General features: G+C 56.3%; 1 protein-coding gene across 2 annotated transcripts in view; it reads left to right on the top strand.

Moving 5' to 3' along the window:
- The first annotated feature begins 2709 nt into the window (after positions 1 to 2709).
- The window catches only part of LRP5 (LDL receptor related protein 5), a 78410-nt gene continuing 65675 nt past the window's right edge, over positions 2710 to 15444 (top strand). For both annotated transcript variants that reach the window (XM_054724911.1, XM_054724910.1), the window contains exon 1: positions 2710 to 2872. In XM_054724911.1, the coding sequence (XP_054580886.1) occupies positions 2791 to 2872 (82 nt within the window). In that variant the 5' untranslated portion in view covers positions 2710 to 2790. The remainder of the gene's footprint in view (positions 2873 to 15444) is intronic.

Below are 15444 nucleotides of genomic sequence, written 5' to 3'. Positions count from 1 at the left end.
AGAACGCCATCTCTCCTGGCTGTTACCATGGTATCCACCTACTAACCAGCCACCTGCATCCCCGATTTCCTCCTGGGAGCCTTGTCCCCCACGCCTGCCCCTCCTCCATAGCCAGAGTGCTCTTTTGATAAATGTAAGTCAGATCATTTCACTTCACTCATTCATTCAACAAACATTTATTGAGCACCTACTCTGTGCCGGGCCTTGGTCTAGGCTCAGGGGATACACAGGGAACAAAACAAATGGAAGTCTCCGTTCTTCTGGAGCTTCCATTCTAGTGGAGGGAAGAAAGTCGTTTGTCAGAGGTCAGTCAGTGCAAAGGGAACAAGTAAAGCAGAGAAATGGAGCCGGCAGTGCTAAGAACGGTGGGTGTAGGAGGGGGCCTGGTTTGCAATTTTCAAAGGGGCGTAGGGCAGACCTGGCTGAGAAAATGAAGATGTGAAGAAGCGCACCATGTGGATAATTAGGGATAAGAGAGTTCCAGAAGAGAGATCAGCAAGTGCAAAGGCCCCGAGGCAGGAATGTGCCTGGTGTGTTGGAGGACCAGCCAGGAGGCCACAGAGTCTGGAACAGGGTGAGGGAGAGGAAGGAGGGAGCATAAGGAGGCTGGAGAGGTAAAGGGAGAGGTATGGCCAGATCAGGCCCAGCAGGTGCCATAAGGCTTTTGAATTCTATCCTGACTGATACGGCAGCTTTAGAAAGTTCTTGAGCAGAGGAGGGATGTGATCTGACTTGTTTTAACCTGCTCACTCTGGCTGCTGTGAGATTAGACTGAAGGAGTCAAGGTGGGAAGCAGGAGACCCATGGGGGTGAGACGGGACTCAAACCGGGGTGGTGATAGTGGAGGTGTGAGAAGAGCAGGGAGTCTGCATCTGTTTTGAAAATAGAGCTGACAGGATGTGCTACTGAGGTTGGGCCTAGAGTGTGAGCAAGGATTTTATTGCTTAAACTAGAGGCCTGGTGCACGAAATTCATGCAAGAGTAGGCCTTCACAGCCCCGGCTGCCTTGGCCCTCGCAGCCGTGGCTTTGTCTGGAAGGTCGACCGGATGGTCGTTCCACTGTTCCACCGTTCGGTCGATTTGCATATTACGCTTTTATCGTTATAGATGCCTACAATGGCTCCCCATTGCTCTTTGGATACATCTCGATTCCTTATCCAGGTCTGATCCATACCAGCCCAGCTGGCTGTTCTTCCTGCACCATTTGCCAGTGCTCACTCCTTTGTCAATGTCCCCACCTCCCAAGTCAGAATTCCCCAGACATTGCAGCCCAATAATCTTCATTTTTCATGGCATTCCTCACAGTCTGTTAATGGTGTTTTGGGGGTTTTGTTTGTTTGTTGTAATTGATCTGTCTTCTTGTTTTTGCTTGTCTCCCTCCCTCCCTAGAATATAAACTCCAGAGGACAGAGACATTCTGCCTAGCTTTGTACAGTTGTCACAAATACACGAAGAATGCTGGCATCATGAGCAGGCTGTTGGTGTGTTGCGGGTAGTTCACGCTTACCTGCAGGGCACCGCTGGCCCTATTCTGTAAGGAAGGAAAGTGTCGGGGAAGGTTATACTTAGATCTGCCCAAGGGCACACAGCTGGTTCTGGAGCCAGAGTTTGAACTGGGGCCTGCGGGTTCCAGAGCTTGGGCCATGGCCCTCCCAGCCCCTCCTGTCCCCTCAGGGTCCAGGCGGAGCTCCATGGTCAGGTGGGGACAGAGCCAGGGAGATACGGAAGGTCAGGGCCTGCTTGTTGAATGCGTCCAAGGCGCGGTCTGCCACCCCAGGGCCTTTCTCGCTCAGCTGCCGGGAAGCATGTTGGGAAGCCCAGCATGCCTGCGCTCCGTCTCTGTATCATAAGCATGTAGAGGGCATTTAGTTTAAAAATAACACCTCAAGCCCTAGCCGGTTTGGCTCAGTGGATAATGGACGGAAGGGTCTCAGGTTCAATTCTGGTCAAGGGCACATGCCTGGGTTGCGGGATCGGTCCAACGTGCAGGAGGCAGCCAATCAATGATTCCCTCTCATCATTGATGTTTCTGCCTCTCTATTCATCTCCCTGATCAACAAAAAATAAAATAAAAATAAAAATAAAACCCCAAGCCCACTCCAGTGGCAGCCCGTGCAGCTCCTGCCTGTCTCCATCAGCTACTTCTGTTACTCTGCACTCTGCCCTCCCGGGCGCCCTCACCAGTGCCAACAGGTGGGGGCCGCCGCGGTGGCTGCGGTCGCTGCGGTCGTGGGAAAGCGCACAGACCTTGTTCCGGGAGCCCCTGACTCACAGCCCCCAAACTGCCTCACCATGTGCCTCGGACAACACCCCTCCCCACGCCCCGCCCCCGTGCCTCAGTTTACCCATCGGTAAAGGCCAGGTCTTGGCAACCCTACAGGTGACACACCTGCTTCCGGGACTTGATGGGCCCCCGGCCCCCACGGGGTGGAAGCCCGTAGTCCAACCCGCGCCCCGAGGTGCCCCGGCAGCCCCAGGGGAGGCGGGGGGCGCGGGGAGGCCCGCGGGGACAGCGCGCAGCGGCAGCCTCGCCGCAGGCCGGCTCCGGGGGGCGCCCGCGGGAGGGCGCGGCTCGCGCGGGGGGCGCGGGCGGGGGCGGCGGCGGCGGCAGCGGCGGGGGGCGGAGACGCGGCGCGGCTTCCGCTCCCGCTCCTCCTCCCTCCTCCCCCGTCGTCCTGGTCCGCGGCGCCCGAGGGGGAGGCGGCAGGCGCCGGGAGCCGCGCGAGGAGCCGCCGCGCCGCGCCATGGAGCCTGAGTGAGCGCGGCGCGGGCCCGCCGGCCCCGGACAACATGGAGGCGGCGCCGCCCCGGCCGCCGCCGCCGCCGCCTCTGCTGCTGCTCGCGCTGTGCTGCAGCCTGGCCCCCGCCGCGGGTAGGTGGGCGCGGGGCGCGGGGACAATGGCCTGGGAGCCCAGGCGTCTCGGGCGGCCCGGCCCGCGGCCAAGTGCGCGGCGCGCGGTAGCGACTTTGCAAGTTGGGGACGAGTTGGGGCGCGCGCCGCGGGTCCCCGCCGCCCCCCGTCGCCCCCGCCGCCTGGGTGCCGCGCGCGGCCCTTTGTCTCCACCGTCCGGGCCCCTCCGGGGACGCAGGGCCCGGTCCCGAGCGTCCTGGGGCGGCGGGCAGGGTGCGCGGGCGGCGCCGTCCCTGCCAGGTGCGGCGCGGGCGGGCCCTCACCTGCCCGGGCCCCGGGCGCGCTCGGCAGTGCGCCCGCGTGGAGCCGGCGGGCGAGGCCGCGCTGGGACCTGGGGACCCCGGCCCCCGGGCCGGCGCCGAGCGAGGACTCTCGGCCGGAGCCAGGCCTGGCCGCCCTGCGCCGGGAACTCTGGCGAGCCTGCTTCCGATGGCCGCGCGGCCGGCCTGCGAGCTCCGAGAACTGATTTAAGTTGCAGAGAAAGTTCTGAGACCCGCGCGGGCGGCCTGGCCCGTCGCGCTGGCCTTTCATCTGTGTTGCTGTCGGTTTTCTAACCGACTGACACCTGCCAGGTGCCGCCAGGACCCGGCTGGCCGCCTCCGGGGCCCCAAACAGTGGCATCCGAGGGGCCGGCGGCGTGGGGCCGCCGCGGAGGACGGGGTTCCAGAGCGCGGCGTGGCGGGGCCGCGAGCTCGAGCCTCGGTGGTGCACACCCGTGGGGAGACCGAGGGCCGGGAATCTTCCTCTGCAACTTTCGGTGTCCCAAGGGGTGGAGTTGAGGTCAGGAGGGCTTAGGCAACCTAAGCGCCTGTGAAACGCTACACATGTTCTTTTAATTTGGAGATTGCCATGTGGTTTTTGAAGCAAGTCTCTCGCTACCTAAATCATTATCCTCAGACGCGAGTGTTGTTTTTCTGGAGTGTGGCAGGGCCAGTGGGCACGGCCAGCGAGTCCCGTTTTGCTGGTGGCAGCTTTTTTTTTTTTTTTTTGGGGGGGGGACCTTGGGTTCCTTTGTCTGGGCCTCTTGAAGGCAAACAGCTGTCTCCCTGAATATTTCCAGGGTGGACATTGCAGGGAGGTGTCCTGGCCTGGCTCTGTGGTCACATTCCCAGAGCTGCGGCCCCTACATTGAGGTTTGGGGGGGACCGAGAAGGGATGGTTTCCTCTAGTCCTCCTGCCCCCCCAGTCCAAGCCTACAGACTGTCGGCGGTTTCACCCCAATTGGTCTCTCTCAGGAGTGTTTTCACGCTTCTCGGCCGTGTCTGATCCTAGCAAAACAAGGTGACGACCAAACCACGGCGGTATCTGGGGCGTTCAGGCCAACGCTGCTCCTCTTCTTTCCGGAAATGCCTGGATCACGGAGGCAAAAGGATTTTTTTGGGGAAGATGTTTGTTTTAAAGGTGGGGTTTCTCAGCCGGCTCTGTTGCTTTGCACTTCATTGCAGATTTGGACTTCCTGTAGCTTTTGGGGTGACGTTGCTGGAGGCATATGCCTGCCGTTGTGCGGTTCAAGCCCCCGAGGAGAAGAGTCACATCTGTGGAGCTCAGTTGTATGTGAGGCAGAAATAGAGTTGATTATTTTACCATTAGGGAGTACATGAGCATGAGGTTTTCAGAGCGCGGCCGGCGGGGTGACCCAGGCCTAAAATGGAAGGACCAGGCGGCATCTGCAGAACCGCTGGGACTGCCTCCGATGGGGTATGTCCCTGATTCCTGGGCTCGATTTATGCCTGCGTCCAGAGTGAAACCAGTCAGTTGGTAGCTAATTATTTTTCCTGATTGCTTCCTGTTGCAATGGGAAGCTCTGAGCCCACTGGAGTGCCTTTGTTCTCCTGGTTTCCTTGCTGGGAATGGCCCAAGGCGGCTCCCCTCAGGCCCCACAGCACTCACTCCAGGCTGGGCCTGCCCAGGACCCCCCAGGGAGGTTACTGCAGACGCCCAGGGCCTGGCCATTGGGAGGGACAGGCTAGTGGGCATTAACTAAATGGTGCGTGGAGTCCGCAGAGAGAATCTTCCCAGCAAACGTCCTTTCCAGATCGGGGCCCGCGTGCCTGTCACCCTCCTGTTTGGACCCAAGAATGTACCCAGTTCATCCATATGGTCCAGCGCTTGCTGTGGAGATCCTGTCCTATTTGGAACCCGTCTAATTTCAGCCGCACTGTCTCACTGCTCAGGCATGTAGCAGCGTTTGCACACTGGTTGGGGAGGGGGGTACAGTTAGGTGAGGACTCAGCATGCAGGACTCCTGCTGGCAGGGGCGGCTCGCCGGGGCTGAGCAGGGGCCTGGGGTCAGACCAGCCTGGTGTATGTGCTCAGCAGCTGGTTGACTTTGGACGACTCACTTAGCTTCTGTGTGTTCAATGTCCTCATCTGGTCTCCCCCTCCCCCCCCCCCCCCCGATTCTGCGCGTTTGGGAGCGTTAAATGCCACATGTGAAACCCTGAGCACCATCCCTGTCCCACATGAGGGACTGGTGGTGGCAGAGCCGCATGCAGCTCCTGTTGTATAACAGGGGCCTTGGTCTTGCCTGGAAGGTTTGGAAGTTGTTGTTATACACTCTGGGTTTTTCTTCTGTGTGTGACCTTGGATGTCTTGTCTGCTGTCTGACTTGTTTATCGCTGACACCAAGTGGGATGTCTCGGGGTGGTTAATAGCAAGGACAAGGACCCTGAGTGGTCCAGGGTCTTGCTACTTGCTTTGGGAGGGGGGGGAGCCTTGTGTGACTCAGTTTTCTCTTCTGTAAAATGGGCATAATAATACTTCCTACCATGGATGCAGTGGAATAGCAGCCTGGCATTGGATCAGCTTCTACTGTGGTTGGTGTTACTCTTGGGCATTTGTGTGAAGTGTTGGGATAGAATAGGATAGAAGGGCGGTGAGGCCCAGTCTGTGCTGCCAGCTGTTCCTGACTGTGGAGCTGGGAGAGAGCTGGGCCGGGGGCCTCCCCCTCACGGACCAGGGGTTCTTCATTGAGAAAGGCCGGATCACACTGCAGAATCTGGATGGGTGCCAGAAGGCGATGGAAGCTTTCGGAAGGCTTTGGTCAAGGGGGTGGGTGGGGGGGATAGGAAACGCAGGCTGGAGTCAGATCTGTCCTAGGTGAAAGGTGTTGAATGGACCTTTTTTTTTTTTTTTTTTAAGTTGAGATGAAGTACACATAAAAGTAATTATTTTAAATTCGGAGGCATTTAGTATAATCACAGTGTTGTATGAATAACCACCATTTCTGTCAACTCACAAGACATTTCAGCGCCCCGAAATAAGCCTCGGTACCGTCAGACAGCACCTCCCCGTTCCCTCGGCAGCCAGTCCGCGTTCTGTCTCCATGGAGTTGCCTGGCCTGAACTTTCCGTGTCCATGGAATCATACGGTGTGGTCTTTCTGGCCGGCTTTTCCTCTTCAGTGTCAGGGTTTCGGGGTTCAGCCACCTGGGAGCACATGTCAGCGCCTCATTCCTTGTCGTGGCCGAGCGATCTCCCATTGTGTGGGCAGAGCACATCTTGCTGTCCCTCGCCCGCCGACGGGTGATGTTGTTGGGTGTGGGCTGGGGGCCGTGGTGTCCGCATGGGGCTGGGACGGTGAGAGCTGCTTTAAGCTGGGCCAGGACCTGGGCAAATTAGTCCTTAGATCCTCCTGCCTTGATTCAGAGACGTGACAGCTGATGGTGAAGGAAACCGAGGGGTCAAGCTGAGGGCCGGTGCTGGCCTCCAGGGAGGGTCTCTGGTCAGTGTGACAGGAGCCCTGAGAGAAACTGGGCCTGTGAGGCCTCTCCTACCGCCACGAATGCTCCCAAAATGGGAGGCTGTGATGGGAGCCAGGGGCTGTGTCCAGCCCTCACCTGCAGGGCCTGCTGACAGGTTGGCTCAGAGCGTGGTGTTGTGTCTGCTGGAGACAGGTCCCGTGGGGCGTCCTGGGGACCGCGCAGCCCCGGCGCTGACACGCGGAGGCAGCTGCTTCGCACGGGGAGCGGCCCGGGGTCCCGCCTCCGGGCCTGGCTGCTCGGGGCTTTCTCTTCAGTTTTGGAAAGTCGTTTGCTAGCTCTCAGCTTTGGTTTCCTCGTTTGCAAAATGGGGACCCTGGCTCTGCCTTGCAGGGCCCTGGCGGGGTTCAGGGAGCCAGTGTCAGGAGGTAGCGGGAAGCTGTTCCCTCAAGACAGGCCACCATGGGAAGGATTTGAGAGCCCTGCCCTAGGCCTCCAGATTTCCTTTCAGAAGTGCCCAGGAGTGCAGGTCCTAACACCCTTGCCCAGCTGGGGGCCTGGAGGTAGTGAAAGGTGATGGGGGTCTGTTTCTGGTGCCGGTTTGCCCTGCGGGGTGGCTGGCAGCTCCAGTCCAGGCCCAAGCGCAGCTGGGAGCAGGCCTGGCTGTTGGTCCTTCCCCGGGTAAGTGGGGGACTCTGTGCCCCTAAGCTGTGTGGGGCGTGTGCCAACCAGGGCACATCCTTGCCCACATCGGTTCTGCCTGGACTTGAGCCTGAAGCAGCCCCATGATCTGTGCAGCCCCCCGGGCTGGCCTCTGGTTTCCGATTTGTCCCGGATTGACTGTCGCTTGGTAGGGGACTTAGCTCTCGGCTGGCACCCACGGGCTCGCCCTGCCCAGGGAGCGTGGGCCTCAAGCTCACAAAGTGCCAGCAGCCACGAGGCACTGGAACCTCAGGTTGTGATCAGTCTGTGCCCAGATCAGGCGTCCTCTGGCCCTCTGTCCTCTCTTGCCTGGACCCCCTGGGAGGTTGCTCTGGAGACATCACTTTCCTGTGTCTTTGAATGAGCCTGTTCTAGGTACCACACATTAGTGGAGTCACACACTGTTTGTCCTTTGTGTCCGGCTTATTTCTGTTGGTGATGTTGTCGAGGTTCACCCGAGTTGTGGCGTGTGTGGGAATGCCATTCCTCTTTACGTCTGAGTAATATTCCAGTGTATGGGGAGAGCATACGTTGTGTAGCCATTCATTTGTCGATGGACATTTGCGTGGGTTTCCACCTTTGGCTGTTGTGAATAATGCTGCTGTGAACGTGGGTGTGCCAGGGTCTGTTTGAGTCCCTGCTTGCACTGTTGCACTTGCCGGACCCTAGGGCAGTGGTCGGCAAACCGCGGCTCGCGAGCCACATGGGCTCTTTGGCCCCTTGAGTGTGGCTCTTCCACAAAATACCACGTGCGGGCGCGCACGTACAGAGCGATTGAAACTTCGTGGCCCGTGCGCGGAAGTCGGTTTTCGGCCTGGGCGAGTCTATTTTGAAGAAGTGGTTCTAACGCCGAGCCACACTCAAGGGGCCAAAGAGCCGCATGTGGCTCGCGAGCCGCGGTTTGCCGACCGCTGCCCTGTGGTAATTCTGTGTCTGCTATTTTGAGGAACCATCCAACTGCCCTCCACAGCAGCCACACCGTTTTACGTTTCCGCCAGCAAGGCCCAAGAGTTCCAGCTCCTCCATGTCCGGCCAACACTTATTGCCCCTTTCTTTGCTTCAAGCCATCCTGGCAGGTGTGAAATGGTACCTCATGGAGGTTTCAAGTTGCATGTTCCTGGTGAGTAATCACGCTGAACATCTTTCCATGTGCCTGTTGGCCATTGTCTTTTATAAAAATATACGTATGTTTAAATGCAAGACCAGCTGGTGTGGCTCAGTGGTTGAACATTGACCCATGTACCAAGAGGTCACTGGTTCCGTTCCCAGTCAGGGCACACGCTCAGGTTTCAGGCTCAGTCCCCAGTATGGGGTGTACAGGAGACAGGCGATCGATGTTCCTTTCACGTTGATGTCCCTCTCCCTTTCTCTTTCTTAAATCAATAAAAACAATTAAAAAAAAATACAAGGTATACATGAGTACATATAAACAGCTTAAATGTTTACCATGGCACTTCTTTCTGCAAAGGTGAGTGTCCTTTTTAAAATATATATATTTTCATTGATTTCAGAGAGGAAAGGAGAGGGAGAAAGGGAGAAACATTAATGATGACAGAGAATCATTGATCGGCTGCCTCCTGCACACCCCACACTGCAGTTTGAGCCTGCAACCTGGGCATGTGCCCTTGGCTGGAATCGAACCCCGGACCCTTCAGTCCACAGGCCAACACTCTATCCACTGAGCCAAACTGGCCAGGGCTGAGTGTCCTTTTTTTATTGCCTGTTTTAATTCTCTTCTCAGAGATGACCAGACCTTTAACACATGTTAACATGTTACATTGCTTTGGACTCATTTTATACCTACAGCCAGTCACTCTGTACCTGTCATTTCATAGCCTGCCTTTTTTACTTACACATTGTAAACATTTTTTGTATCTTCTAGATCTTCATTCTTGTTTTTTTGTTTGTGTTTTTTTTTTTTAGAGAGAGTGAAAGGGAGGAAGAGGAAGGGAGAGAGAGAGAGAGAGAGAGACAGACATTGATTGGTTGCCTCCCGCATGCGTCCCTGACTGGGGCCGGGGAATCGAACCTGCAACTGAGGAGCCCTTTACCTGGAATTGAACCCACGATCCTACGGTCTGTGGGCCGACGCTCTAACCACTGAGCTGATCCCGCCAGGGCTAGATCTTCCTTCTTTTTAAAAGCCAGGAGCTCTTTCATAGTGAGGGCATTCCCTATGTCACCGCTTTTACCCAGAAGAGTTCTTCCAGGCTCTGTGGCTGTTGCAAGGCATGCCACAGGGAACACCACCACGCACTTACGTCAGGGCACGTGGGTCCAGTGTTTCTGTGGGACACATTCCTCGTCAGAGCAGATCCATTCGTAAGTTTGTGAAGATGCTGACAGATGCCTCCAAAAGGGGTGCAGCAGTTTACACCCTGCCGGGCACCCACGACGGACGGGGCGTGCTCCCCGGGTCCTCGCCAATGCTGGCAATCACCAGTTTTTGTTTTTTAAAATCACTTTGGTTAAAAATTATAACACATTTTGATTTTCACTTCCTTTATGACTGGCTGTTCAGCCATTTGTATTTGTTTTTCTTCATACTGTCTACTCTTATTTTTAGCCCATTTTTCTGTTGCGTTGTTTATCTTTTTTATTGATTTGTAGGAGCTATTTAGTCTAGATATTAATTCTTTGTTTTATATGTATATATAAATATATATGTATATTTAAAAATGTATTTTCATTGACTTCAGAAAGAGAGTGAGAGGTAGAAAATCGATGATGAGAGAGAATCATTGATTGGCTGTCTCCTGTACACCCCACACTGGGGATTGAGCCTGCAACCTGGGTATGTGCCCTGACTGGGAATTGAACCCTGACCTCCCTCCTGTTCATAGGTCGACACTCAACCACTGAGCCACGCTGGCTGGGTTATATATATATATTTTTTCCAGTTTTTTCTTCCAGTCTGTAGCTAGTCCATCCTTGTTTTGGGTGGTTTATTATCATAAAGACATGAAAAAGTGTTATGTTATAAAAACTCCCATTCTTGCCTGGCAGGTGTGGCTCAGTGGTTGAGCATCAACCTATGAACTAGGAGGTCACGGTTCGATTCCCAGTCAGGGCACATGCCCCGGTTGCAGGCTTGACCCCCAGTTGGGGGTGTGCAGGAGGCAGCTGATCAATGATTCTCTCTCATCATTGATGCTTCTCTCTCTCCCTCTCCTTTCCTCTCTGAAATCAATAAAAATATATTATAAAAAAATAACAACACAAACTCCCATTCTTTTTCCTTATGGCTTCTGGGATCTGTGCCTGGTTTCTCTACCCCCAGGTTATAAATACATCTTCCTGTATCTTCTCCAAGGACTGTTACTGTTTTGTACTTTATAGTCAGACATTCTCTCTGGTTTTTGAGGGGATGTGTGATATGAGGTAGGGATCTGAATTGTCCCTGTTACCAGTAAGTGGGTATGGAATGGTCCCCACACCTCGACAGAATGGCCCATGTTATCCCCACTCATTTAAAATGTCTCCCTTTCACCTCGAGAGTATCATGCTAAGTGAAATAAATCAAACAAAGACAAGTATCACATGATCTCACTCATATGTGGAATCTAAGTAACAAAATAAACTGGTGAACGGAGTGGATTCAGAGACATGGAAGCATGGAACAGAGTGCAGAATCTCAGAGGGAAGGCGGGAGAGGGTGGGTGGGTGGGAGGTAATCAACCAAAGACCTTGTATGCATCCTATCTAATAAAGAGGGAATGCTAATTGACCCTCACACCGTCGCAAAGAGGTTGGCGCCCACAGCCAATAAGGAGGGACTATGCTAATTGACTGCCATGCCCTCAAAGAAGGCGGTGCCCACAGCCACAAGATGGCGGCGCCCAGCCCTCTCAGCCCTGCTGGGGCAGCAGGCGCGTGGCAAGGCTCTGTGCGTGCTTGTCTCTGAAGTCCCCCAGTCCCCTCAGCCCCCCAGCTGCCCAGGGTCAGCCCGAGGTGCAGGCAAGCCCTGGATGGTGGCTGCCCAGCTGCCCAGGGTCGCCCGAGGCTCAGGTAACCAGGGCCAGCCAAGACTTGCGCTGCTGGCAGTGGCAGCAGCAGAGGTGTGATGGGACGTTGCCTTCCCCTGATCACCGAGTCACCTCCAACCCCTGAGGGCTCCCGGACTGTGAGAGGGGGCAGGCCAGGCTGAGGGACCCCGCCCCCCTCCAGTGCATGAATTTTCATGCACCGGGCCTCTAGTATATGCATAATTCTGGACACAGACAATAGGGTGGTGAAGGCCTGGGGTGGGGGTCAGGGGTGAGCTGGAGGGGGTCAATGGGGAAAAATGAGACATATGTAATACTTACAACATAAAGATTTTAAAAAGAAGAAGAAAAAAGAATAATAAAATCACCCTTTCATGTGCCGTGTCCATAGATGCTCGGCTGTTGATTCTGGAACCTTCTCCGTGACCTGTTGGGCAGCAGCAGGCTGCTGTTTTAATCTATGTAGCGTCACAGAATATTTTGAGACGGGTTGTGCAATTCCTCCTTCATTGTTCTTCCCAAAGAAGATTTGTGTTGACTCTTACTGTACGTTTACCCTTTTGTGATAAACTTCAGAGTCCGCCTATCGAGTTCCACTCTTTGATCTTTGGATCCGGGGACAGTCAATGGTGACATTGAACAGGTGTCCGGGGGCCGGACTTGAGAAGCGCTCTCCGGCCAGCGAGCTGGTCTCTGGCTGTGGACAGAAACTCATCTGCGGCCTCGACGGGGCGGGTCTTCACATTTTCGGGGGCTGGCAGGACCTGGAAGGAATCCGAGGTGACGTTGGTGCTGGGCTGCTCGAGCCACATCTACTCAGGAAACAAGCGCTAATGCAACTAATTCCAGCGCTACCCGAAGGCAAATGTAATTACTGTGTGAATTACGGCTCCCCTCCCCTAGTTCATTCCAGAACAAAATGTGAGCAACTTCCATTTCTTCCCCAGCCTGCACCCCTCCATTAGCCCAGATGGGAGGCGGTACCTACCTCGCAAAACTCGCAGGAAATTGCTCAATGGGGCGTTCAAAGCCGCCTGAGCTCGTGGCCAGGCCAGAGCCAGAGCGTGTCAGCCCTGTGCCTGGGAGCCTTCCCGACTCCACCGGCTCTCCTGGTACCAGTCGAGCTGGTGATGGGAGCGAGGAGGCGTCCTCCCTGCAAGGTGGCTTGGGAGCAAGACCTGCTTGCGTGGGGGACAGCCGGCTCTCCAAATCCGCCCCCGTGTGCCCCCCTCCCTCCGTGCCAACTTGGTTCTCCAAAGGAGACTGAGTGGGGGAGTCCGGGTGTGGGGGCGCTGTGTTGGCCTCCCACGGTCCTCCTGACTGAGCTGACTCTGACGCCCGGCTTCCTTTGCCCCCTGGGTGCAGGCCCCCGGTCTGGTCTGTCCTCATTGGGAAGCCTGCCACGCTGCTCCCTCCCCACCAGCGCCCGGCTCAGAGGCCTCCCCTGTCACCCCCTCCCCTCCCCTCTCTGTACTTGCTGTGGAAGACAAGCTCGGAGTGGAGGACATAAGCTTCTGCGTGGTCTCCTTCTTTCTAGAACCTTCCCCTTGCCCATTGATGTAACTTTCTGGCCAGATTAATTTTTCTACAACGAGTGTCATCATATTCTTCCTTTTCCCGGAAAACGACACTCTTTTCTCAGCGTCCAGAGTTGGAGCTTTTCCGCCCGCCGCCCCCTGCTGCCCTTGAGCTGGCTTGAGCCCCCCTCCCTGCTCCCCAAAGTGAGTGTTGCTCCAGCCAGATTCATCTACGGAGTCCGGAACCTTCCATGGCCCACCCAGCCTGAGAGGGCCTTGGGGACAGAGGCTCCATCCTTGTCCTTCCGCCTCTGGCATGGTGTCTGCTGCGGGGTGGACGCTCAGTAGCTGTCTTGGGGATTCTGGAGGCCTTGTCTGTCCACGGAACAAATCTGTCCCATCCTTACTTCCTCTGGCCCCTAAAGCTGCTGTGTCGTGAGCTCCCACCCCCTCCTCCCACCCCGAAATCCAGCCCAGCTGTTTCCCAGATTGAAGAACATCTGTCCTGCTGTGTGGGGCCGAGCGTGGGACCCCCGCCCCCAGTAAGAGCCCGTGTTTCCGAGGTTCGGACTCCAGAGGGCCTGCTCCAGATAAAGCTGGTCTTTATTTTACTTCGAGGAACCGGTGCATCCCAAACGCACTTGACCCTGAGGTCCTGTGTCCATTAATCCCTACCCACCTTCCATCCTTTGGGCTCCCATTTCTAGTTTTCAAAAAACGTTCCTTCTGTTTGAAAGATTTTATCCTTTCAAGGAAAGTATATTAAGTAATAACCTTTCCCGCTTACGGATCCCAGACATGCGCAGTGGCCCGCGGAGCTGGTGGGAGGGCTGCCGCAGGGTTTCCGGCCGCCCCTCCCCAGTTTCCATTGGCTGTTCAGGCGCCTGGAGGAGTGGGTACACCTCCTTGGGCTGCGGACCCGGACCTGAGCAGGAGTAACTGATGTGGAGGGTGGAGCGGGTCCACTCCAGGGTTCAGGCAGGGCTGGCCTCGAGGTGGGGGGTGGGGTGCAGGGTTTTGGGGAGGCCCTGTGAGGGGCTGGGAAGGCCCGCTCAGTGCTCTCCCCAGGCCAGCATCCTCACCGGCTCCAGCATCCCTGCATGGCCCGGTTCCCGAGCCCACGGGCGGATCTTCCTGTCGCTTCCTCTCGTGTACCGAGGCCTTCCTGGTCCCTCCCCCCCCCCCCCCTAACCTCACCAGGATGGAATGTGGCTGAAGGTGGGACCCCTGTGCCTACAGGATCGTATTAGGGAACCCCCTGCCTGTGGGCCTGTGAGGGTCGACTTTTCCGGGATCCTGGACCGGTAATCTCTGATTCGATTTTAACCACGAGAGGGACGTAAGGTCTCTTCCGACGGCTGGGATCTCGGGATGTTGTGTGTTTGCTGGGGACACGGGGAAGTTGAGGGTTTCTCCCAGCTTCGCCGGCTCTGTCAGCAGAGCTGGATGGTGATGTGGGTGGGAACTGGTCCTGATCCGTGATCCCTGAGGTCCTCGGGTGACAGCAACGGTGGGTGAAGTGCCCCCTCCTGCTGCCTGTAGTACAAGGCCAGCGTGGTCACAGGGGACCGTGGCGCATGTGGCACGGCGTGTGCTTCCCTCAGCGGCCACGCCCAGCACTGGCCTCAGAGCAGAGCCACTGTCTCAGGCACCCTCGGATTGAGGCCACACTCAGCCCCGAGTCTCCTTCCCTTCTGCACCCCGCTCTTCCCCCACCCCCCGCAGGTTTGCTGTGAACAGCTGAGGGGGCTGCAGAGGAATCCCAGCAGCCAGCCGGGGGCCCCCACCCAGCCCCAGGCCTGGAATCCCAGGGCCCCTCCACCTGTTGTGGCCTGGCTCGCATTCCTGGCTCCACTCAGCTTTGCAGCCGGGACAGGCCAGTTAACCCTCTGGACCTCAGTTTCCTCACCTGTTGGGGTATAATCACAGTGCCCCCCCCTCCACGTAGACACGCCTGGGGATGCGACGGGGCGAGGTGGTAAAGTACTTAGTACGGGTCGGCCGCCCGGTGAGCGCTTGGTAATGATGAACTGTTAGGATTGTTATGGCAGTCGTAACTGTTCTTCTCTGGGGAGAGCCCGTGGGGGCTCTGGAATCAGGTTTAACTCGGCTGACAGTGGTCTGGTGGAAACCATCGCACCTCCGACAGTGGGCCCATCTCCAATTAGAAGCAGAAGCAGCAAGTCGCGTAGCGTTAATTGCCTAGTTTCTATGCAGAGCCTGATGGCTCCCGGAGCGAATCTTTTTTTTTTTAAATTATTGATTTTTTTTTTAATTTTTAAATTTTTAAAAAAAATTTTATTGATTTTTTACAGAGAGGAAGGGAGAGGGATAGAGAGTTAGAAACATTGATGAGAGAGAAACATCAATCAGCTGCCTCCTGCACACCTCCTACTGGGGATGTGCCCCCAACCGAGGTACATGCCCTTGGCCGGAATCGAACCTGGGACCTTTCAGTCCACAGGCCGACGCTCTATCCACTGAGCCAAACCGGTTAGGTCCGAGCCAATCTTTATCCTTGTGCAGTAAGGCTGGTGTTTGTGCTGTAGCTGGAGGCCAGGGGGCGGCCAGGGCCCTGCGGCCGGGGGAGCAGGTGCAGGTGTCTGCGGGCACTTCTCTTCGGGCCTC

Source organism: Eptesicus fuscus, chromosome 13, assembly GCF_027574615.1.
Source record: "Eptesicus fuscus isolate TK198812 chromosome 13, DD_ASM_mEF_20220401, whole genome shotgun sequence".
Classification (NCBI taxonomy): domain Eukaryota; kingdom Metazoa; phylum Chordata; class Mammalia; order Chiroptera; family Vespertilionidae; genus Eptesicus; species Eptesicus fuscus.
The sequence above is the reverse complement of the archived record's forward strand: the minus strand, read 5'-3'. Positions and strand labels throughout refer to the sequence as shown.